Below are 25,360 nucleotides of genomic sequence, written 5' to 3' on the forward strand. Positions count from 1 at the left end.
TAAGGCCCTGTTCCTCCACAATGTCCCCGAGGGTATGCTGCGCAGCAGTGTAATGATGCGATTGTGGGTGCGACCTGTCTAGGCTAGGGTTAAGTGTAACATTAAAATCTCCTCCCCAAACCAGGTGTGTGGTGCCCACATCTTGTCTCTTTCCCCGTAACACTATAAAAAACTCTGGGTCATCTGAATTTGGACCATAGCTCGACACCATGGTGATGGATTGTCCCAGCAGCCTGCCCCAGCAAATTATGCCTTTTTTGAGGATCTGCATAGGAACCTATGGGGGTGAACATGATAGTGTGCCGCACCAGTATAGCAGTACCTCAAGCCTATTAAGAATAACTGGAGAATCCTTTGTGCGCTGCCCAACGGAAGCAAAGGAAGGGGATGAGTTGGGAGCTAGATGTGTCTCCTGTAGCATAGCTCATTGGATACCGTGGCGGTCTAGATAAGCAATAATATGACGGCTTCTACGGGGGTCTCCCAAACCGCACACATTCCATGATAGAAAGTTATATTTTAGCATATTGGGACGGGTCTCTGTCATAGTCGCAATGGAAGAAAGTGTGACGGGCCCTGTTGTGCAAAGATGCATGAAGTTCGGACATGCAGTGGAATCACTTCAAGTGCCAGAATAAAAAGAACATAAAGAACAGTGCCCAATCCCTCCCTCTTCCCACAACAGCAACCTCAACTTGCTGTGCATAGAATCTTCCCGCTCCCAAAAATCCCAGAAGTACCAGTCCCAACTGGGGACATTTAGAAAACAGTGCAACCGTGATGCACAAAGTTATGTGGAAGGGATTACCTGGTGGGTTTCGACAAGAGGGCAACCAGGTACTCCTCGCAGAGACAAGGGTGTTCGGTCCATACAGGCATTTGAGATAATTGGATCGAGAGGCCGGGGCAGGCCCGTGGCAGTAAGTGGTTCACAGTGCAGGGTTCAATGCAATAGTGCCAGACCATGCTTGGGACCTATTGTTTCGACTTTGGGCAGGCGATAGCTAGCTAGGCCGTGTGTTAGGGGCCCCTGCGGTATCAATGTTTGTATGTCTGCAGCTGGGAGGCCAATTCCGTTGCTTATAGCATACATGCAATTCTGTCCCCTTGCAGCCAAGGATCGGTCATACTGTTACGTGCGCGTGTACATTTGCAAGAGGGCCCGACATTGTAAGGGCGGTTACTCTATGTCGAACGGGCCCCTTTGTTCTTCGCCATGTCTCATGGGAGAGTGGCAGTCTCCAGATGGTTTGGGTAGGGTATTGATGAAGTCTTGAGCGTGTTGCGGGTTTGTAAAGAAGTGGTGTTTACCTTGGGCTGTGACTTTCAGGCGGGCCGAAATAACATAGCATAGGGAATGCCTAGTTGTTGAAGCTTCCGTTTGACGTGAAGGAATTTGCGTCTTTGCTCCTGCACAGCCATGGTGAAGTCTAAGTATATATGGAAATCTCCGACCCTTCATGATTGAGGCGTCCTTTCTCCCTAGATAGTCGGAGGGCAGTGTCTCTATCGCGATAGTTTAGCATTTTAGCTATTATTGGTCGAGGGGGAGTACAAGGGGGAGGGCGACTTGCCAGCAAAAGGTGCGCCCTTTCAACCACAAACACCGTTGAGAATTCTTCTCTTCCAAATAGTGTCAGGAGTAGGCGTTCTACGTATGTCTCCATTTTCCCGGTTGCAGTGGATTCCAATATCCCTAAAATGCGGAGGTTGTTTCTCCGTGAGCGCGATTATAACTCCTCGTTTTTGGCTGCTATCCCCTTTAGTACTTTATCCATTTCAAAAGTACGAGCATTTGAGGCTGAGGTGGAGTCTTCCAGGTCCGATATCCGTCTTATCGCTTCAATCAGTCGGTCTTCGTGTTTTTCAACTCTATGTGTGGGGCCATCTATTCTCGACGACATGGAATCCATTTTAGACTCGATAGAGGTCAAGCTGGACTGCATCACAAGCAGCAGTTCCTTCAGGTCCGCCGTGGATGTGGTCACGGATTTGACCTGTTTGTCTTCCGGTCCCATCGGGGATCGGAGAGTTTTCCTGGTGTCAAAGGTTAGCTTTGGTTGTTTGTTGTCCGGCTTCCCCATTGTGGTCAGGCAGAAGTACCTGCGATGAGATGTGATGTCTGAGAAATCCGTGCCTGCTTTCGGGGAATCAACGCAGGCACAGGGTGGACAGTGATCCGCACGCTTGTCGGGTGTGCACCTATTGATTATGTCTGGGTCCGCGGGCAGTTCCCTGTGCACCTGCTCCCCCAGTGGGCCCAGCCAGGCCCCTGGCACCGACCCAGCGGGTGCAAGCAGCAATCTCTGTGGATGTTCTGCACCATTCCAGTGCGTGCAGACGTCAGCGCTGCTGCAATGCCCCTTAGTGGCAGATGTAGTCAAAATACCCCTCACCCACACAGGGGGGCAGCGGTTTGCTAGGGCCGCAGAAGCCCATGGTAGGCACAACAGGGGGCCAGGAGTGTCCAGCAGGATGCGTGACGGGAGAAGTGAGATGCAGGTGAGGGCCTCCTATTGCAAGGGGCGGACCCGGCACTGGCAGCAGTGTGAGAGAGGATCCACAGGGCCACAGCTCCAGACAGGGCCTCCAGCAGCACTATATTCTCAGGGTAGGTGTCCACCGCTCTTCCCCCTCCTTCGGCAGCAATGACTCCCAGAATAGTGTGAAAACCCTCCAGTTTTACAGGTTGTGGCAGCAAGAGAGGGCCGCAGCTCGCCCAGCTCAGACCCAGTAAAGGAGGCGGGGGACACGGGTCACTCTAGGCAGGCCAGTTGTGGCCCTGACCACCCCGAGCAGCCGCCAGACGCCCAGGCCCTCTCCGATCCGAGGGGAGGCGGCGGGCCACTCCAGAGGCCCGCGCAAACCACAGCCACCATATGCCTCCGCCCGACCCTCAGCGCCGGCCCGGCCACCAGGAGCAGACACCTTCACGCCAGATCCAGAGAGCGGTCGCGGCAGGGGGAGACAGCTGGGCGCAGCAGCGGGCCCTGGTGCACAGGCCTCGCCGCCCGATCCCTCCCTCAGCTCACCTCTCAGCTGCGGTCGAATCTCGGCGATCAGCATCTTCTACCCCAGGACAGCCAAGGACGACGTCCTCTCCGCCGCCAGCAGCCCGCGGCGAACAGCTCAAGATCCTCGGGCAGAGTCGCAGTGCAGAGTATCCCGGGGCCAGACCCAGCTTCTCAAGGCGGGATCAGCTCACTCCAGTCTCCCCGAGGGGGCAAGCGGATCACCATATGGCAGCAGGGTTCAGGTAAGGCGTCGCGCAGCTGCAGCAGAAACCAGTGCGGCAGGTTCCCGACCGGTAGTTTATGCCACCGCCATCTTAGGGTCATCGAGCCCCGGGTCTTCAGCACTAGTAGTCGGATGTATGACGGTACAACGCATACCGTCACAACGCATACCTTTACCACGCGGCCGTGACAACGCAAGTCGATACTACGACTTGCGTTGGGGGCGCAGATTTCAAATAGTTTAATTTACTATTCTAATACCAGTCCCCGTGGAACCTAGGGAAGGTGTTGGGATACTAAATTAACTATTTTTAATACTTTAGCACCCTCCAGCGCAAGTCGTGGTAACGACTTGCGTTGTATCGGCCGCGTGGTAAAGGTACCGCGTTGTAAAAACATCGTTGTAAACGATGTTTTCCCTAGTAGTCCAGCTTCCAGGCAGGAGCGAGTCAATCTGCAGCCCCAAATCGTCTTGGGGGCACTCAGTATGTGCGTGTGGCTGGCTGTGGTGGGTCAAAATGTCTGAATGGCCAGGATAATAATGAAGGGATTGAAGCTTGAACTGCAAGAGCCTCACATCAGTGCGGCCATCTTGCTTGGCACCCTCTAAGTCCCCCTCCTGTCTATGATTTCTTGAGTGGGCCTGTGAGAGAGTGTATAAGTGGGTATGTGTGTACCTATGGGGGTCTATGAGTGGGCTGGTGCGCACCTGCATCGGTCTGTGAGTGGTTGTGTGCGTGCCTAAGTGGGACTGTAACTGGGTCTGTGAGTGGTGCTATGGATCTGTGAGTGCGCATGGGAGTGGCTGTGTGGGTCTGTAAGTGGGTGTGTAAGTGCCTTGTGTCTGTGAGTGGGTGCATGAGAGATGCTATGGATTTTAGACATTACTGAGGGCATTGCTATGGGAGAACCATGGACTCTGCTCTCAGCAGCAGAGGACAAGAAAGAACCTCATCATCACAGTCAGTATGTGAGATATTGCGTTTGAAAAAAGCAAGGATGCAAACGCCTCAATCTCAGATTACAAATAGCTTTTCTCGGTCGAAAAACAGAGAAAACACACTTGCCCTTCCTTGGTCATGCGCATAAAAGTCAGGATGGTTAATACTTTTGAGAAAATGAGTTTCAACTATGGCAGCTGCTTTGTTCATATCTGTAAGTGCTTCCCGTTGAGGTTTCATTTCTGTGAAATGAGCATCATAATCTATCCTGCCCTGTGTATTTATCCAAGAAGAGACCACCATTTTGTGCAACACATCTAACCAAGTAGAGTAATTTCTAGTAAGTGCTACCTCGTTGGTTAAATATATAGTTTGTCTCCTATGCTACAGCTGCGTAAAGGATTCCACAGAAATGTCTCCAGCAACTTTGCCAATGTGAATGTTCGACGAGTGTATTCATCAGATAACTTTGCAAGGTGGATCTTTAAAGAAAACACACTTGGATGAATTGTACTTTACAGAATTAAGTGCGTCTGTGATTGGTGGAAAAGCGACCATATTTCTAGGCAAAAAGACTAAGCCTGGGAAGAAACTCGGCTCCGCCGGCAGAATTCACTGAGTTTTTCACAACTCTGCGCTTCGGTTCAAATGCAGTGTTAAGCAAGGGACTTGAGACAACAGCAAACAGGATGCAGTAGTAGCAGACCTTACACATGCTGCTCGTGTCTGGGAAGCTGCATCTTTGTTTGTTTGTTTTTTCTCACACATTTTCTTATTTCATGATGTCATGTGACGTCACCAGGAAAAGCAAAATTGAAACGCTGGTTTCCCGCCCAGCCATTTTTAGGTTGAGCGACCTATCTCAATGCGCATGCGCATTGAGCGGGAGCTCGATATATAGCGGCTTAAACAGAGCTTACCGACATCAGGCGATTCCCAGGTGATTTCTTGCAGTGCATGTGAAAGCACGTGCACAATGCCACCATCCGCTTGCCTCGCATTACCACATCAAAAGCGTCTGCGTCTCAGGCCCCTGCTGCTTCACACCCTCATGCCGCTCTCCCGCTCCGCCCCCTCCCCTGCCTGCAGTGTCACATTTCTCCTCGTACTTTCACTTTGACGGCCGGAGGCCGTCTCTCGTGTTTCTCCTTGTTTTTTTTACTTGCATGCCAGTGACATGTTGGCAGCTCTGATAACAGGCTTTTCTATTTCCCAGTTCAAATGTAAGCTCTTGCAAATCTCAGGCTCTGTTCAAAAGAGCCCTGATATATTCATCAATGACCTAATTGAAAACTGCAGGAACAGCGCAGTTTTTTTTTTAATTGCAGTACGATGTCATCAAAGACTTTTCTTTCATGTTGCACCAGAGGGCATGCGCCTCGGGCGCGAGCGGTTATCAATGCATCTACGCATGAGAGCGCGCAGCCGGTGACTAATGAGGAAGGGGGTCGAGGTTCCTCTCTGGCGATTGATAGACGGTCGCTTTTCCTTTCCCATCCTATTTTTGGGAAGATGACTCGTGTGGCGGCCGGCTCCTCCTGGCGTCTAAGGGAGATATCCCATCGCGTATCAATCCTGTTAAAATTCCCAGCCTCTGACTCTGCCCTGGGAGGTCCCAGGCCCGTCACGGTCGACAGAACAGAAGAGACCTGTTCATCCCGGCGGCAATTATAAAACTCCCTCTTTTAGCTTATATTGCATAGTATGCTTATGGTAGCGTAGTGTACACCTCTATATCAAAATGGGATTAATTACTTTTGACGTGTCATTGCTTTCAAGTATTTAAATATTTGTGAACTGCAGCCATTCTAATTCAGTACTAACAGTCAATTCCGTCATCTTCTTGGGTCTCCATATCAGAGATGCACTGGTATTTTCACTAACACGGGCACTTGTCACCACTGCCCGCGGCTGTTACCTGCAGCACTAGATACAGAGGGGCAGCAAAGTTCAGGGCATACCCAGACACACACAACTACCCAAAATGTATTAAGGAGCGCCCCTCGTCCCAGCACACTATAACCTCAATTCTCGCAGTCACAAAAAGCGGGTAACTCTCCCTATTCCAAAACAAGGCATGCGCAACCCACCATCTACAACCCTTACATTAACATCGGTCAATGATTGGTACAAAATAAGTACCCCTCTGTATATAATAAAAATGTCATGCCACATCCACCACCACATCCACCACCACATCCACCACCACATCCACCGCATCCACCACCACCACATCCACCGCATCCACCACAACCACATCCACCGCATCCACCACCGCATCCACCACCGCATCCAGCACCACATCCACCACCACATCCACCATCACCACCACATCCACCATCACCTCCACAGCCACCATGACATCCACCGCCACATCCACCACTGCATCCACCACCACCACCACCGCATCCACCACCACCACCACCGCATCTACCACCACATCCACCACCACCACATCCACCGCATCCACCACCGCATCCACCACTGCATCCACCACCACATCCACCACCACATCCACCGTCACCACCACATCCACCACCACATCCACCATCACCTCCACATCCACCATGACATCCACCGCCACATCCACCACCACATCCACCACACCCACCACCACCACATCCACCACCACCTCCACCACCACATCCACCACCACATACACCACATCCACCACATCCACCACCACCTCCACCACCACCTCCACCACCACCTCCACCACCTCCACCACCACATCCACCACCACATCCACCCCCACATCCACCCCCACATCCACCACCATCACCACCACATCCACCACCACCACCACCACATCCACCACCACCATATCCCCCAGATCCACCACCACCACATCTCTGTGTGTGTGTGTGTGTGTGTGTGGCTGTGTGTGTGCGTAGGTGCAAATGCAATGTTCTTGGATTTTCGTCACAATAAAATACACTGAACATAATCTTCACAAAAGTTATTTACAAACGTTTAAGCTATTTCCATTATAAATTACAATAAATTTTATTTAAGTATTCATTATTTACAAAATTAAAAGCCATTGTTATTTGCAATATCAATACATCTAAATCACGTAAATACAACACACATTGCATTACAAATGCTATAGGTGTCACATTTGCGAAAGTTAAAACTATTGACATTGTAACTGACAAAGCTATTACTTTTGCTATTTTCAAAATCAACACATAAATAAAAAAAGTGTCATTTACAATACCAATTGCTCAAACTTTCCTAATGCGAGACCTATTGCATTTCAAATGCTTGTTTTCATGGGGATGCAATGCAAAGCAAATTTGCAGGCAAGGCCGGAGATTGACTCCACCTCACCAGGAGCGGGGCTAAGAGGATGTGCTGGCTCAGGTCTCTGGGCCGCAGCAGGGGAAGAGCACGCAGACCGAAGCGAAGAGCACACAGACCAGAACGTGCAGACTAGAGTTGCAGACTCAGGAAGACAGCCAGGCCGGGGTTCCCACACACCGAGCACAATGCAGGCCTGCATGCTCTGTGTCCAGCTACTCCCCTGAGACCCCGCGTAATGCAGTAAGTAGTAAATGAGTATACTATTTGCATTTTTTTTTATCCAATTTGCGCTAGCTGTCCTTGTTTCCCTGCCACCAATGGAACGTTAATGTTATCTGAAAGTAACATGAAACGATTTTTGTAAAGGTTATACTGTACATGTAAGTTTGCAGTGCCACCTAGTGGTGAGTTTTATTAATGCTAGGTTATTTACAGTACATTCACCTAGCATTCAACAATAGGTTTTATTTAGCACATCTACTCTGCCCGCTCACGTTACTCACGTAGCGCAGCAGAGTTTTTGATCAGCTTTGCGGAGTTCCACGTAGCACCGCTACACAAACTCCACCCAGTGTTAAAAAGGCCCAATTTCCAAAATTCAGTAGGATAGGGGCCTTTTAATAACCTGTGCATCATCCTGGGAAAGGGGCATGAAGAAGTTGCATACCGCTAATGTGTTTGGGGTGCGGCCAAACAGGTGGGATTTCTTGGAAAGTTTGCATACTTCTCAGTTTTAAAAGTTTCATTCCTGCTCTCAACAGCAGATGACTAGAAAGAGCCCCCTCATCACGGTCACTAAGTGAGAAATTGCGCTCAAGAAATGCAGAGAAAAAAACACTTGCCTAGGCCATGCGCATGATGTTAGGATGATTAGTACTTTACTGAAGTGGACGTTCAACAGTGGCACAAATGAGAAAGGGGTCATGCGGCTCCCTTCCCAAAGCCGATTTCAGCCCCAGGGATGCCATCCTTTGGGTCCCAGCCATTCACAAATGAAGGAAGGGGAGACGCAGTCCCAGTCCCCGGGCCAATTTTGGCCCCAGGGACACCATCACCAGTATCAGGTATTTTAATATTTTATTTTTTTCTGATGGGGTCCTAACGGTCATCCTCCCCTGCTGATTTTGGCCCAGTGGGCCCATCCCCTTCGGCCCAGCCATTACCAAAAGGGGGAGCGGGAAGCGTGGCCCATTCCCACAAGCATATTTCACCCCCACAGATCCCATCCCCTGGGGCCTGGCCATTTGTCCTAGGTGCCCCCAGGCCACCCAGTCAGTGTGCTATGCGACCACAAGATTTAAGGCCCCTGTGGTCCCTAATGACTCTTGCCTCCTCCGGGAGCTGCATTGCTTTCACACACAGAAAGCTGCTAAATATGCTGCCCCCTTAGTGTGAAAGCAATTATTTCATCGGTGTTCCTGCTTGCGTGACATCGGGCAGGGAAACAGATGAAAACTCTGCTTCCAGCAAGCAAGAGCATTTCACCACTCTCAATTGCTGAAAGTAGAGTGTTTGCTGTGACTTGGCAGGAGTTGTCAAAGCTCCCACCAAGCCAGCACAAACAGCAATGTTAAAAGGGTAGGCACCCCGAGACATAGTAGGAGCCAGTCCTGGTGGCCTCCATGGCCCTTCTCCTTTGATTTAGTAAGGCCTGCCCCGGAGACGTGGTAGTCCCTGGGGCCGAAAAAGGCCAAGGAAGGGGGGCATGCACCTCTCTCAATTTAAAATAGAATTGGGCCTCTGGGATGGAGTGGTCCCAGGTGCTCAAGCGGTGTGTGAGGACCTACATTACAAAGAAAATGGCCATTGGGAGGTGGCCTGCCCCGGGGACCGAGGGTCCGCGTACCCTATTCAATAACATGTGCCCCGGGGAGGTGGTGGTCCCTGGGGCATACACATGCTCAAAAAGAGGGGCCTCCTTTGCCCCCATCCTTTAATTTTGTTTTAGTCCACATCCCCCCAGTACCGGTCTTACCCAAGGGCTAATAATTGAGTATATTACCTACTGGCAGTCGCCAGTATTTAGTTCTACTTAGAACCATGTTTCCATTGGGAAAGGATTTTGTGAGTTGCCTATATCTTTGTCATCGCTTGACAAATCTTCATAAATGTTTCCTAAAACAGCACCATAGTGAGTTTTGTTGTGCATGGAAAGTTTCGGGGTGATTCATCAAGCGGGGGCCAAGAAAAAGGGGGTCAAACAAAGTGTTTTTCCAAAGCTTAATTTCTGTAGGGAATTATGAACACAACTACAGCCAAAATTGCTGGACAGATTTACTTCAGACTTGGCAGAAATCTAGCTTTTGGTCTAGGAAAAGTGCTTTTTCGGTGTAAAGCCGCTCAGTAGTTTTGGAGAAATTAAAAAAAAAAACAAATGTGTATATCTAGGGATGCAGATCCTCCACGAAGCCAACTGTCCAGTGCTGAAGTGTTATTCGCTGCCAACACTTCATCCAGGAAGTGTGGACGGCCATCTTGGGACTCGGCTTTAGCTGGGTTCCACCAAAAAACATAAAAAAAGAGAAGTAGCCAGTATATTTAGGGTATTCTCACCTGTGCCACACACTGGTCTCCTCCTGGAGAAGCATTTTCCCCGCCTGTAGGCACATCTGGGCATCTTTCAGTTGGCTCGCTGATTTTTTGTTGGTTTCCAAACTGTCTTGCTGATAGCTGGATACCTGAAATATCCAATAATGTTTTTAGACTTAAGTTAGCACAATATTTTGAGAAATCTTCAAACTGAAGTCATTATCCTTGAGAAATGAAAACAAAAAGATGACAAAAGAGAAAGGGTAAATGTAGATATATTAGCTAATAAGCACCTAATATCAAATTTATTAGCAAGATTTTTGTAAGGGAGGAGCCATTTAGTAATAACATTTTTATCATACTATATCAATAAGAATGTACAAAGCTACAGAAGTAGAATCTTGGTTAAACATTTTTAGTTATAGGAGAGGAGTTGGCCTAACGGCTACGGCAGTCGACCTCAAATCTGGGTCGAGTCTCGGCAAGGATGCCAACATCCTGTGATTCTGGGCAAATCACTTAATCTCCCTGTGCCTAATAAAAATGAATGTGTCCTCATGTAAACGCAACTTGTGCTCCTGTAAAGCTCTCTGATAACCGATACCTTTGGGTCAAGTTTGAGCTATATAAAACTCTGTAAAAAAAATAATTGTTAAATATCTTGTGTAGTTCTATCAAAACAATTAGGTAACCTCACAGTCAATGTTGCAAAGCTATTTCTTTGGAGCTAATAGAGGCACATCTGGCTGACTGCTGAGGCATTTTACTAGCCTAATATAATTAGTCGAGGAAAGATGTAATCTTGAATTAATTACAAATAAAATGTTCAAGACAAGAGAAAGAGAAAATACCCAACGATTGGACCCCCTTTCTCATCCAACTCTATTCAACCAATTCTTGAGCATGAGAAGAGGCAAATCATAGTTTGAGTTCAAATGTGATTAATCTCTTGTAATATAATATGTCTTGTTGGATGAGGAGTGAAGCAGGGTCTAGTTTTGCCATATAGTGTCCCAGGGCCATTCTGTCCAGATCTGACTCATGAGAGTCTCAATTGTCCCTACCAGCCCATAGACAGGGTTGTGCTAAAATTGTCCACACTGCCTTGAGCGTCTACAGAGGCAGTAGGCCCCATGCTCTCCTGTAACCTCAGATATATTTCTCTTATGGAGGCCAATAACCTCAGGTCACTGTCTGTCTGATGAACAAGTCTCCGAGCCCCTGTCCTCTGGTTGTACATCTTTTTGAACATCAAGATGATGCAGCAATAACAGAATGCATATGTCATCTAGATGACCAAGATGGGCTAATAGAAGCAGTGGGGGCCAACTCAGACTTTCTGCAGCTTTGAAAACCAAGATAGCGACAGGGTTTAAAATAAACATTAGCCTTATAAGGAGCTTCTGCCTTAAAGCTTCCGAAAAGTGCCGCCAATTGTTTTTGATAAAATATGCAACTTTTTGTGATGTTCTACAGGCAAACACCAGCTAAAGTTAGATCTTGCGGTCAACGGTTCCTCATTAAAAGTGTATAAAAGGGCAACTTACCTGCCCATTCATTGACCACCTCGTGCAGTGTATTTTTTCACGACAATGGTGCTCCCGGTTAACCGATTGATTTAGCTCTTGATTGAGGTTGTAATGCTTCATTGTACTTTAATGTTCATTTTATCTATCTCTCTCTTTTTCTTTGGATTCCTGTGATTTTAAACTTACTAAATGTTTTTTTAGATCATGATCTGCGATGTATCTTTCACACTTGTTACTTGCTAGATTGCTTGGTGTTATTTTTAGTTTTCTATATCTATATATATATATATATATATATATATATACATATATATATATATATATATATATATATAAAACCTACTGGCGATAGCCAGTACGTATATGTAGTTAGGACCAAGCTACCATAGGAAATCCGTAACATTCTATTGGGAATAACTTTGGCGCCGGTTGAGGAATTTGCGTTTAATTTTCCAAAATTTTGGCCAGCTCCGCTCCGCTCCTTCCCTGAAAGGTTCGAGGGAATTCGTGAAGTGGGGGCTGAGAAAAAAGGGGGGTCCCAAAACGTGTTTTCCCCATGCAATTTTCCATGGGACGTTCTGACAAGGCTACAGCCCGAACCGCTGAATGGAATTACACCAAACTTTGCAAAATTGTAGGGACTGGTACGGAGAAGTGTCTTTTCTATATTTGGTGAAAATTGCTCCAGTGGGTTTTATGAAAATTAACTTCAAAAACACATATATATCTGGGCGGAGCCTAACCACACATCTCATCGTAAGATCTGATTGGCCATCAGCACTTCATCCAAGAAGTGTTGGCAGCCATCTTGGAACCAATATACACGATAGCACCTCATTAAAAATCATTTGTTGATTGTACCATACTCATTTTAGGAATTGTGGTGTGTTCTAAGGTGATTTTACCATGTGAAAAAGCCTTCTGCTGGGATATCATGAATCATGTTTGAAAGAAAACTATTATCTCATGCTTTTCCCACAGTGGTTTGGAAGGGGATTATAAGCTAAACTGAAAGCATATTTTCTGTAAATTCACATTATCTTTCTCAGTGTGAATGAAGTCTGACATTCTCAGTAAAACATGTACATCCAGCAAGGACAGAGACTGTCAGTTGATTCCTTTGTGTTCTACTGCAGCCTCCTAGAGTGTTCTAAAGAACAACTAGAGCGCTAACTGTCCTACTTATTATAAAGGTATGGCACACCTGAAGCCATCTTGATTGGAATAAAGTGGTAACTCTTAAAACATTTAATTTAAAAAGGAACACAATGAGGGGGTATATTTTGCCATAGAAAGTATGATTAGTGCTGCGGCGGAAAAAATAAATGTGGGCACATTTTGGGTGACTTTTTAAATCCTCTTCTATTTCATTAAAAAATTCTGACATGCATTCTCCCAAGATGGCCACCAGAGACAAAAGAGCCCAAATGTAGCCCACATATCACCCAGATGTAGCCCAAGTATAGCCCAATGACAGAATGTCCCAGAGTGTTCTAAAGAACAACTAGAGCGCTAACAGTCTTACTTATTACAAAAGTATGGCACACCAGAAGCCATCTTGATTGGAATGAAGTGGTAAGTTTGAAAATATTTAATTTAAAAAAGGAACAAAATGAGGGAGCTCATTTTGCCATAGAAAATATGATTAGTGCTTCAGAAAGAAAAATTAGGGCACATTTTGAGTGACTTCTCAAATCCACTTCTATTTCATTAAAAAAATTCTGACATGCAGACTGAAACATGCACTTTGAACACCAGCAGCAGACTTCCCTGGTGAGCAGTAGCTTTACTACAGTGATCTAATGAGCAACTAGAGTGCTTACATTCAGAATTTATGGCAAATGTGTGACACATCTGAATGCCTTCTTGATGGAATCAAAGTAAACAAGCATTGAAAATGCAATAGATCTCGCCCTCGTTTAAGTTAAAGCCATTCTGTTTGTAATGAGGTGGCTTTTTAGCTTTGCTTTTATTAGTGTTTTTAAAACTTTCATGTAAATAGCATGCATATGTATGCATATATGTGTATGTATGTATGCATTTATATTTGTATTTATATAGATATGCAGATTATATATGTTTATATATGTATGTGTTTATATATATACACATATATATATAAATGCATATGCATATATATGTATATATATGTGTATATGTGTGCGTGTAGAGAGAGGTAGAGAGGTAGAGGTGTAGAGGTAGAGAGGTAGAGGTAGAGAGGTAGAGACTAGTAGAGAGAGAAGTAGAGAGGTAGAGAGTGAGTAATAGAGAGTAGAGAGTGAGTAGTAGAGAGTAGTAGAGAGCAGTGGAGAGAGTAGCAGAGAGTGAGTAGTGGAGAGTAGTAGAGTGAATAGTAGAGTGAGTAGTAGAGAGTAGTAGAGAGGGTGTAGTAGAGAGTAAGTAGTAGAGTGAGTAGTAGAGAGCAGTAGAGAGTGAGTAGTAGAGAGTAGTAAAGAGTGAGCAGTAGGGAGTAGTAGAAAGTGAGAAGTAGAGAGTGAGTAGTAGAGAGTAGTAGAGAGTGAGTAGTAAAGAGTGAGTAGTAGAGAGAGAGTATTAGAGAGTGAGTAGTGGAGAGTGGAGAGTAGTAGAGAGTGAGTAGTAGAGAGTAGTAGAGTAGAAGAGAATGAGTAGTAGAGAGTGAGTATTATAGAGTAGAGGAGTAGTAGAGAGTAAGTAGTAGAGAGTAGTGGAGAATATTCCAAAGTTTGGCACAGCACCACTTGCACAATAAGTCCAATCAAATCATATCACTTAGAGTCCTTATTGAAGTGCTGAATCTTGGTGTATATTCAAATGCTTTTATTTTCCTTAAGTTTATATACCACAGCTAGCCGACGCGTTTCGTTCTGTACAACAGATCTTCTTCAGGGCGTTCTTATTCCCTTCAAGTTATGTCGGTATCCTGTTGTCATATAACTAGATATTTCTTCCAAATGTTAGACGAGACGTAAGTACATTCTTATTCAAAGTGACTAGGTATCAATTTTACCCACACAATTCGGGCAGACTTGAGTAATTTATAGCATTCTCAAAGTCAATCTTTCAAAAATTCCAAAGTATAGGACATGATAATCCAAATCCAAATGTTTCTCAAGAAAAGTAATTTTCAATCGTTCGGAATATCGGCGTTTGGGCAGATATGACCCAGGGACCCCCAGTATACAAGGGGATTAGTCCCCCCTCTGCAAACGCGCCAGTGGCCTGCGTTGCAGAGAGGTGTAAAAAGGGGCATAGCCTCATTACACCTCTGTGCAATGCAGCCCCCTGGAGCATACTGGAGGTTTCAGGTGGGCTAGTTGGCCCCCAGGGACCCCCAGTATACAAGGGGTATTAGTTCCCCCTCTTCAAACATGCACGGGGGCTGCGTTGTAGAGAGGTGTAAAAAAGGGTGTGGCCTCATTACACTTCTCTGCAATGCAGCTCCCTGGCGCATACTGGAGGCTCCTGGTGGGCTAGTTGGCCCCCAGGGACCCCCAGTATGCAAGGGTAATTAGTTACCCCTCTGCAAACGCGCCAGGGGGCTTTGTTGCATAGAGGTGTAACAAGGGGCATAGCCTCATTACACCTCCGCAATGCAGCCCCCTGGCGCATACTGGAGGTTCCAGGTGGGCTAGTTGGCCCCCAGGGACCCCCAGTATACAAGGGGAATTAGTTCTCTGCAAAGCAGTCCCCTGGTGCATACTGGAGATTCCTGGTGGGCTTTCAGGTCTTATATAGTTAGGAATTAGCATTAAAAAAACCTTTGAAATTCACTGAAAAAAAATAGGTTTCAGGCCTTATATAGTTTTGAATTAGCATTTAAAAACCTTGTAAATTCACTCAAAAAACCATAGGTTTCAGGCCTTATATAGTTAGGAATTAGCATTTAAAAACCTTGCAAATTCACTGAAAAAAAACATAGGTTTCAGGCATTATATAGTTAGGAATTAGCATTTAAAAAACCTTTGAAATTCACTGAAAAAACCATAGGTTTCAGGCACTATATAGTTAGGAATTAACATTTAAAAAACCTTTAAAATTCACTCAAAAAACTATAAGTTTTAGGGGTGTTATAGTTAGCTGGACATTTCACTCATACAAAACCATTGAAATTGCTCCTATATAGTTAGTTGTACTAACTATATTTCGGGCACCCGCAATCCACTGCTGATGATGTCACATATTACATCATTCATGACATGGTCAGTGACATCACTGATGACATCTCAAATGACATCACTGATGACATTTAGTTGGGGAACAATGAACAATAAACATCTGCTATTCAGTGCCAAGATACCCTTCTGGGTGAACGTGTGCTTTACAAAGACACGTTATGTTAAAATAGGCTCTAGTTAGCAAAATGTACAATTCAGCACAACACATGCTTCTTCATATTATGAGGTGTTGAAGGGTTAAAAGATTTTTACTTGGGCGGCCTTTATATTAACACTCCTGTCTAACCACAGAGTCTGGGCATTGAGCCCTGGCCAGAAAGACATAATGCAACTATATATATATATATATATGTATATATATATATATATATATATATATATATATATATATATATATATATATATATATATATATATATATATATATATATATATATATATATAGCTAGTAGAAGAAGAGGAGATGTGTATATGTATGAAATGCACTGATATAATAGGTATAGTGTATAGGTCTCCTTCCCTAAAATTTTATTTTCAGGTGCAAGGCCGTAGGAGAGGAGATGTTTTGTTTTTTCGTAGATGTCTGTTATATGTTTTGTTTCATGGTGTATATATCTTCAGCTGATCTTCCGTACATCAGATTATGTTAGTACTTTGAGAAATATTATCGTTGTTTCAAGTAATAGTTCTAAAGAATGAATTCGGAGAGACTGATTCTCTTCCCCACCATGACTGACATGCCTATTTTGAACTGAGTTAAGCTAGAAAAGGGGAAAAAGAGACATAAACTGCCTAGAAACACACAATTTGGTAAAACGGGGGAAGCCTGGATTAAATACAAGGTTTCATGTTATGCAGTTTAGTCACTATATATATATATATATATATATATATATATATATATATACATATATTCACTGAAAAAACCATAGGTTTGACACCAGTTATAGTCAGTTATAGTTAGCTGGAAATTTTACTGACATGAAACCATTGAAATTCCCACGTTATAGTTAGTTGGACTCAGTATAACTTGCGCGCCTGCAATGCATTGCTGATGACGTCACATATTACATCACTCATGACATGGTCAGTGACATCACTCATTACATCACTGATGACACCATCCAGTGAATGTGTGTCTTTCTGAAAAATAAATATGTTTTATATATGTGTTTGTAAAGGACGATGGAAGAATAAATGGTTAAATAAGTGTGTAAATGGAGTTTTTTTTAAAAAAAGAATTGATTGGTTAACTGCCTTATTAAGTGTATCTTAGTGAATACATATATTAGCGAGTAACTTTTAAATATTGTAATATATGTATCAGTGTTTCACTTTGTGTATAAGTGGCTGCATGGGTTGGTGACTGACTCACTGTTTGTATGTGTTTTGAAGACAGCACATGTGCAGGACTGTATGGGTGGATGAGTTTGTATATGTGTGTGTTAGTGAGTGAATGACTGTCTCACTAGTGTCTTTATCAGTAACAAGATATGTTTTAATCTAGTATATGTGAGTATTGATGTATATAAGTGAGTATATGAGAGAGTGAGAGATTGTAAGAGTTCCTGTTTAAATAAGTATGTGTTTCTATAAGTGATTGTTTAAGTGAGTAAGTATGTGTAAGTTTCCTTAGAAGTAAGGTGGTAGTTTGTGTATAGTTGTATATGCAAATAAATGGATGTTCAATAGTTTATTTGCATGTGTGAGTAACTTTTGGATGACTGTGGGTGTGTAACAGGATGTATAGGTGTATCACTACATATGATGAGTGAGTATATGTATGAGTGACTATATAGTACTGTTGGTGAATGAGTGGATGTGTATATAGATGGTGTAATTTCTGAATTGGTTGTTTTAACTGGTATGGGTATCTCAATTTTTTTGAAAATGTTAGTTTCTATTTTTGAATATGTGTTTCAAGGGTTACATTACACTGAAAGGATATCTGTCACTTTCTCACAAGGATGGTGTCATCAGTGATGTCATGAGAGATGTCACTGACCATGTCATGAGTGATGTAAAATGTGACGTCATCAGCAGTGCATTGCAGGCGCGCAAGTTATAGTGAGTCCAACTAACTATAACGTGGGAATTTCAATGGTTTTATGTCAGTAAAATTTCCAGCTAACTATAACTGGTGTCAAACCTATGTTTTTTTCAGTAAATTTAATAGGTTTTTTAAAAGCTAATTCCTAACTATAACTGGTGTGAAACCTATGGTTTTTTCAGTGAATTTCTTAGGTTTTTTAAATGCTAATTCCTAACTATAACTGATGTGAAACCTATGGTTTTTTCAGTGAATTTCAAAGGTTTTTCTAATACTAATTCCTAACTATAAGTCTCACTTTATAAGTAAGACTGTTAGCGCTCTAGTTGTTCTTTAGAACACTCTTGTACATTCTGCCATTGGGCTATAGTTGGGCTACATCTGGCTGATATTTGGGCTACATTTGTTTTTTTTGTCTCAGGTGGCCATCTTTGGGCTACATTGGGCTACATTTGGGCTGCATTTGGGCTCTAACATAGCCCAATGTAGCCCAATATATATTTTTTCAAAGATAATTTTCTTAAAAACCACTGGAGCATATATCTTGAGACATAGCAAAGGCACACCGGGCTACCAGTCCCTACAATTTTGCCAATTTTTTTTTGTATATTGTTTTTTTTTTTTTTTTCTTTTTGCCTCGGAGTCAGAGCGCTCCCGGTGCGCGCCCCAGTGAGCGCCCCGGAAAGCGTAGTATTATGAAGCGCCCCAGGGCGCGTACCGGGGAGCGTCCCGTTAGCACCAATATCGCGAACGAAAACATGATCGTGACGTATCACGTAGCCGCGTCCGCGTGACACGCACGGCGTAAGCGCACCCGGAAGCACTTGAGCGAATACGATCGTGCAACGTAAGCATCTGACGCGCTTACGCGACTCGCCCCGGCACGCCCCGGGGCGGGCCCGGGGGCGCGTAGCGTAAGGGCGTCGGGTCATGTGACCTGAAAATAACACTTTTTATTGGTTTATAACAGTTTTGGGTTCATAATGATGAAGCCCCTGGTCTTGTGACCTGAAAATAACACTTTTCATTGGTTCAGGACAGTTTTTTTTCCAAATGATGAAAGACCCCACCTTTTTTCCTTATTCTGACTTTGTCCTTTGACTGAGGAAGACCTGTTTGAACATCTTTGAGAAATATTTTGAACTTTGAAATGGCTACAGTAGCAGAAGCAGCTGGAGCATCTGCACCACCACCACCACCACAACAACCAAGAGGACCACCACAAGATTACATTGGTGGTCAACAAGAGAAGAAGAGGAGGAGGAGGAGGAGGAGGGGAGTACAAGATGGCTGGAAGAACACAATACCCCTTACCAGCCAAGACCACACATTGTATGGGAGTTTTTTTCGATCCCAGAGGGCAAGAAAAAAGTCAATGCGGCCAAGGTGACTTGCCTAATCTGTGGCATTTTCTATGGGACCTTTAGACACGGCTACAGCCCGAACGGCTGAACAGAATTACACCAAACTTGGCAAAATTGTAGGGACAGGTATGCAGTAGTGATTTTTCTATATTTGGTGAAAATCCCTCCTGTAGTTGTTGAGAAAATGAATTTGAGCAAATTATATATCCCTATGCGCTCAACATTCTATTGGGAATAACTTTGGCGCCGATTGAGGATTCTGTGTGTAATTTTCCAGAATTTTGGCCAGCTCCGCTCCGCTCCTTCCCTGAGAGTTTCAGGGGGATTCGTCAAGCGGGGGCCGAAAGGGGGGTCCCAAAACGTGTTTTCCCCATGTTAATTTCCATAGGGACTTTTAGACACGGCTACAGCCCGAACGGCTGAATGGAATTACACCAAACACGGCACAATGGTAGGGCCTGGTATGCAAATGTGCCTTTGCTATGTTTGGTGAAAATCCCTCCAATAGTTCTTGAGAAAATTGATTTTGAAATTTTTCAAATTGCATTTTCTATGGAACCTTTAGACACGGCTACAGCCTGAACGGCTGAACGGAATTACACCAAACTTGGCAAAATGGTAAGGACAGGTATGCAGTAGTGCCTTTTCTATATTTGGTGAAAATCCCTCCAGCAGTTGTTGAGAAAATTGAATTTGATCAAATTATATAGCTATATGTACATGCGCGCACCCTTACGTGCGCGAACGAGTTTCTGATTGGCTGGCAGTCGACTGTCAACATTCTAAACTGTCCAAACCAAGAAGTGTTGGCCACCATCTTGTTTTTCAGGAGAACTGAGGCACAAGAGAGCCCAAAACAAGAGTGGAAAACATGAAAAGGGGGCAGGGTAGAGACCCCACAACCCTCTAGCTCTTCTCAGGGGGTCCCAAAAGGACCCCCAAGGCCAAAATAAAAATTTTAAAAAATCACAGGGTACGCGCACCGTACGCGTAGGGTACCCGTACCGTGCACGTACCCCGCGATTTTAAAATAAAATAAAAATTTTTTTGCACTTGGTGGTATTTCTGGGACCCCCTGAGAAGGGCTAGGGGGTCAAGGGGTCTCAACCCTCCCCCCTTTTCGCGTTTTCCATTCTTGTTTTGTGCTCTCTTGTGCCTCACTTCTCCTGAGAAACAAGATGGCTGCTCAGGTGGTCCCAGAAGGATAATACCATATATAAACGTTATCCGCTATTAGAATTAGCATTTACAAAACCTTTGAAATGTATTGAAAAAAAATATAGGTTTCACGTCTGATATAGTTAGGAATTAGCATTTAAAAAACCTTGCAAATTCACTGAAAAAAAAATAGGTTTCAAGCCTTATATAGTTAGGAATTAGCATTTAAAAAACCTTGCAAATTCACTTAAAAAACCATAGGTTTAAGGCCTTATATAGTTAGGAATTAGCATTTAAAAGACCTTGCAAATTCACTTAAAAAACCATAGGTTTCAGGCATTATATAGTTAGGAATTAGCATTTAAAAAACCATTGAAATTGCTCCTATATAGTTAGTTGTACTAACTATATTTCGCGCACCCGCCATCCACTGCTGATGATGTCACATATTACATAATTCATGACATGGTCAGTGACATCACTGATGACATCACTGATGACATCTCAAATGATATCACTGATGACATCACTGATGACATCTCATTTGACATCACTGATTACATCACTGATGATATAATTCATGTGATTATAGGATGCACCTCCTCACACTCTAATATAACCTTTGATACACCCAGTGTTAAATACAGAGTACCATTCTTGAAACCATTGACACGCCAATACCAGTTACTACATACGCACTCACTGATTCCTAGGTCTACACACACATTCACTCATTCACCCATAGAATCACTCATACATACAGTCACTCATCAATACAACACTATCATATGCACTCATACACCTATACAGGCACTCACACACTGCCACTCATCCATAAAGTTACTCACACACCTAGTCAGTCATGCAAAGAATCAATCACACTTCCATTTCCTCAACTATACAGTTATACACACAACACCTTACTTATTCAAACATATACTAACACATACTTACTCTATTATACAATCACTTATACAATTAAACAATGATCCATACAGCCACTCGCACATTCACTGGCTCTCATGTATAGTCATTTATATATGCCAACTCTCACATGCACTGTGTTTTACATATGTACTTACTTGGACATGTAGCACTGAGACATCCATTCACTCACCAACACATCCATGCACACAGTCAACGGCCCATATAGCTGTTTCCACATGCACTCTTGAACTCATACACCTAGTGAATCAACTGCTCACACATCTATGCACAGAGTCACACACCTCCCAGCCACCCACACACACACTCAGTCTCCCATTCAAATACTTGGGCAACCAATCAATAACCCATATAGCCACTCATATAGCTACTGATCAACACATGCAGCAGCTTATACAACAAACGACATACTGATGCACACATTCAGACAGTTTAGTCACTAACCCATGCATTTAGTAAGACACATTTAATCACTCACTCATACAGTCAGTCACGCACCTACTAAATCCTTCATCCAGACACTTATACATCCACTCATTCTTCAATATGTAAAACATATTTAAACTTTACAGAAACTCACAGTCACTGGATGATGTCATTAGTGATGTCATCAGTGATGTCATTTGAGATGTCATCAGTGATGTCATCGGTGATGACACTGACCATGTCATTACTGATGTAATATGTGACATCATCAGCAGTGGATTGCGGGTGCGCGAAATATAGTTAGTACAACTAACTATATAGGAGCAATTTCAATGTTTTTTTAAATGCTAATTCCTAACTATATAAGGCCTGAAACCTATAGTTTTTTAAGTGAATATATATATATAAAGATATATATATATATATATATATATATATATATATATATATATATATATATACAAGTGTGTGTGTGTGCATATTTACACATATAAGTATATATATATATTATATACACATATATACAGATATATATATATATATATTTATTTATATGCTTCATATGCTTCGCTCCCCTATGCCCACTGTACTCCAAACACCCTCCTGCCCAAACACCTCTTTGCCAGACATCAATTCCAAGCACTGTGCTGGGTTTGGTGTGGGCTTGTTTGTGAATAAGAGCATTCACCCTGCTTGTGCAGCACATCAGGGCTTTGCTCGCAGAATTCCCTCAACTTAAGTGTGTGAATTGGACCTCTCTACAATTCGAGTATAGGGTCCACTTTGTGATCTTTGACTTGTGCCAGAATAAATGATAGGTTGCAGTACAAAAGAAATGTGGTAGTGAAGGAACTTGTTGGTATTTTGGCAGCAGCAGGAAAGTGGAATAAAAGATTATGTCACCACCGGCATCACCACTGCTTGAAATAAAGTCAGTTAAGTGTACATGGGTATATAAATATATATATGTTCTACAGTGACAAATTTTGGAGACTATGATCACGAAGGGTGGCAAAATACTGCAGGTCAGGATCTTGTCCGAAGGACGTGATGGGGACATCTCTTTATTAATTGACAGTTGTTCTAAATTGTGACACATTAGAGGCCTTCCTAACACAGGGGCACAATGAGTGCAGCTGTGTGGCAAGAGGGAAGAACTAGTTGTGGGATATGTGCAGCTCTGTGCAGCATATGAAACATGGTACAGCGACAAGAGAACAGTAGGAATAGATTACCACAGATAGCCACCACACCAACTTCCTCCACACACGCTGCTGTCCTTGGAAATACAAAGAATGAAAAAGACATGCTAATCTAAAGTGTATTTCAATGTAGAGGGACAAAATACATTAGGTAGCGATACTCAGTATTGCAATATTTTCAGAATATAATGTGTGTAGATTTAAAAAAGCCTTTTAGACTGGGTGCAGATTTTAGGGGTGGTTGCAAATATTTTGCAGTTCGACAACTATGAGTTTTTGTTTCCCAATTGTGTTACTGGGAAGGAGACTCTTAAGATGTGCCTATCTCTTGGGAGCAATTAAAGTACAATGTTTTGGTTATTCTTTTGCTTTTGGAGTTAATTGAGGTTTTGAGGTTTTGCACACTGAGGACATTAATATTTTTGGGTTCTTCCCTTCGTTCCTAATCGTTCCTGTTTTTGAGATATTTGCAGACATATGTGAGAAGGTGGCCTGGTATATGCTGTCCACTAATTAAAGTGGGCACCTTGCACTAGTCCAAACGACCCTTATTGATGATTAGGTCAAAGACAACCTTTTAAGAAAGCTATCCTAGTGGTAGCTGTGGAGAGCAACCTTCAGGGGGAGGAATGTAAAGCAGCTTGTTTTACCAGATTAAAACCTCCTGAATAACCAAATAAAAGGAGAACCACACAAGAGATTTATGAAATATACATATATATTTATTACTAAACACTCTCTACCAACCTCTATATGAGCTTAGAACACAAGGCACACAATTAATAATCAACAGAACAACAGTAAATAGCACAATATGCAGCGGGCTCCAGGGGGAGACAGAACCATATACACGACTTGACTAGACACAGTGCCTAGAGCACGTAGACGCACTGGGACTCCAAGGAACCACCCAAAGTAGTGACACAGGGGACCCAAAGAGGACGGGTGCAGTGTGAGAACACAGATGCAAGCTCCGTACAACTCTATGGGAAAGATGTGGTTGTAAAATTACAGTTTAAGGACAGTTCGGAGAGGAATTCAAGCAAACCCTTTGGAACATAGGAGGTTCTAAGGCCAGCACCCTTGTGAGTACCGAAGTACCCATGATAACTATCCCAGGGGAGCCGGGTGCATAGGTGTCAAGTGACTCAAAGAAGTGCTGCTGCCAGGAAGATGAAAAGTGTCCAGTGGAATCCTAGCCCAAGGTGAGAAGAACCTGAAAGCAGAGGGGACAGAGTCTGAGTCATTTCAGGGTGACCAGGGGCCCGGTAGACGAATGCCCACTGATGTCGGGTGCTTCAGGTGAGATGACGGGATGCTTGACTCTCCAGCCACAGGGACCAGGACATGTCAACAATGACCAAAGTCCAGAGGTGAGCTGTCCCACAAAGGATGTCGAGTGCTGAGTGGTCAGTGTCCGGATTGAACAGCAACAAGCCTTGGTAAATGCAACCCACATGGGCAGAGGAAACCAGTCACTGTGTGGACCAGCAAGGTCTAGGCGAGTCTCTAAGCTACAGGGAGCCAGGGCAAGTCAGGAGCAACCAGAGAAGCCCAAGAGAAATCAATGTTACCTTCACAGGGACCCATAGACCAACGGACCGGGGATCGTAAAGGGACCTCAAGCTGAATCACAAAATACCAGCCCACGGAACACTTGTGGAGTGTTGGCCAGAAATCGTCAGTCTAATTACTGCTGGGGGTCAGGACTACATGTAGCCCATAGCACAGTGTTTTGGATTGCTAAAAAGCGCGTGCTGCTGCAAAAGTACACAGTGCACAGGGGTTCAGGATGCACAAACCCCACGAGGGATGCTGGTCTCAGAATTGCTGAGAGAGCAGATCAACCGCAGGGATGCTCAAGAACCTATCTCTTGTGTTGCAGAAATATTCGGAGTCCTCAGGAGCTTGTTAGATGTAAACAGGACAGATGCGTTATTGGTGACTGCTTTGCAGGGGAGTAACTCCTGTACTCCAAGGGAGATTCTTCAGTCATCCAGTGTAGTGTAGATCGTCGAAGTACTTGGTTTCTGCTTGCAGAGTTTAGTCCAGGTAAAATCTGAAGTCCTGTAGTCAGGGTTCCTACTTTATACCCAAGGAAGGAGTGGGACAAACTCTGGGGACCCTCCTATGGGAGGGTCAGGACAGAGGTGTGGTTACACTCATGTCCTTTGTCCAGTTTCATGCCAGAGCAAATGGCTCCTTCAACCGGTTTGAACAGGACTGCACAGGGACACCAAATGTGCCCCCAGTGCAGACTGTCCAGCCCCAATACACTGATTCCTGTGTGGGAGGTGGTGACTCATCCCTCCCGAAACACAGATCGTTGTCTGGAAGGTCTCCATCGTGGAAAAAAAAACGAAAAGTTGAAGGACCTTTTAAAGTCACAGACTCCTCAACAACCGCAGAAGAACATGGATACATCAGAGCGACATCAGGGCCAACCCTGCACTACCTCAGCACTGAACAATGAACAACAGGAGGGCAACTCGTTCCCATTGACTATCTGACAAGAAG

The 25,360-nt window shown here is 44.0% G+C and overlaps 1 protein-coding gene across 1 annotated transcript in view; it reads right to left on the bottom strand.

The window, feature by feature from the left end:
* LOC147733208 (mucin-5B-like) overlaps positions 1 to 25,360 on the bottom strand; it is an 875,769-nt gene that overhangs the window by 619,735 nt on the left and 230,674 nt on the right. The window contains exon 5 of the mRNA XM_086957740.1: positions 10,037 to 10,161. Within this exon, the coding sequence (XP_086813866.1) occupies positions 10,037 to 10,161 (125 nt within the window). The remainder of the gene's footprint in view (positions 1 to 10,036; positions 10,162 to 25,360) is intronic.

The sequence above is a fragment of the Lissotriton vulgaris genome, chromosome 2_1, assembly GCF_964263255.1.
Source record: "Lissotriton vulgaris chromosome 2_1, aLisVul1.2, whole genome shotgun sequence".
Taxonomy (NCBI): Eukaryota; Metazoa; Chordata; class Amphibia; order Caudata; family Salamandridae; genus Lissotriton; species Lissotriton vulgaris.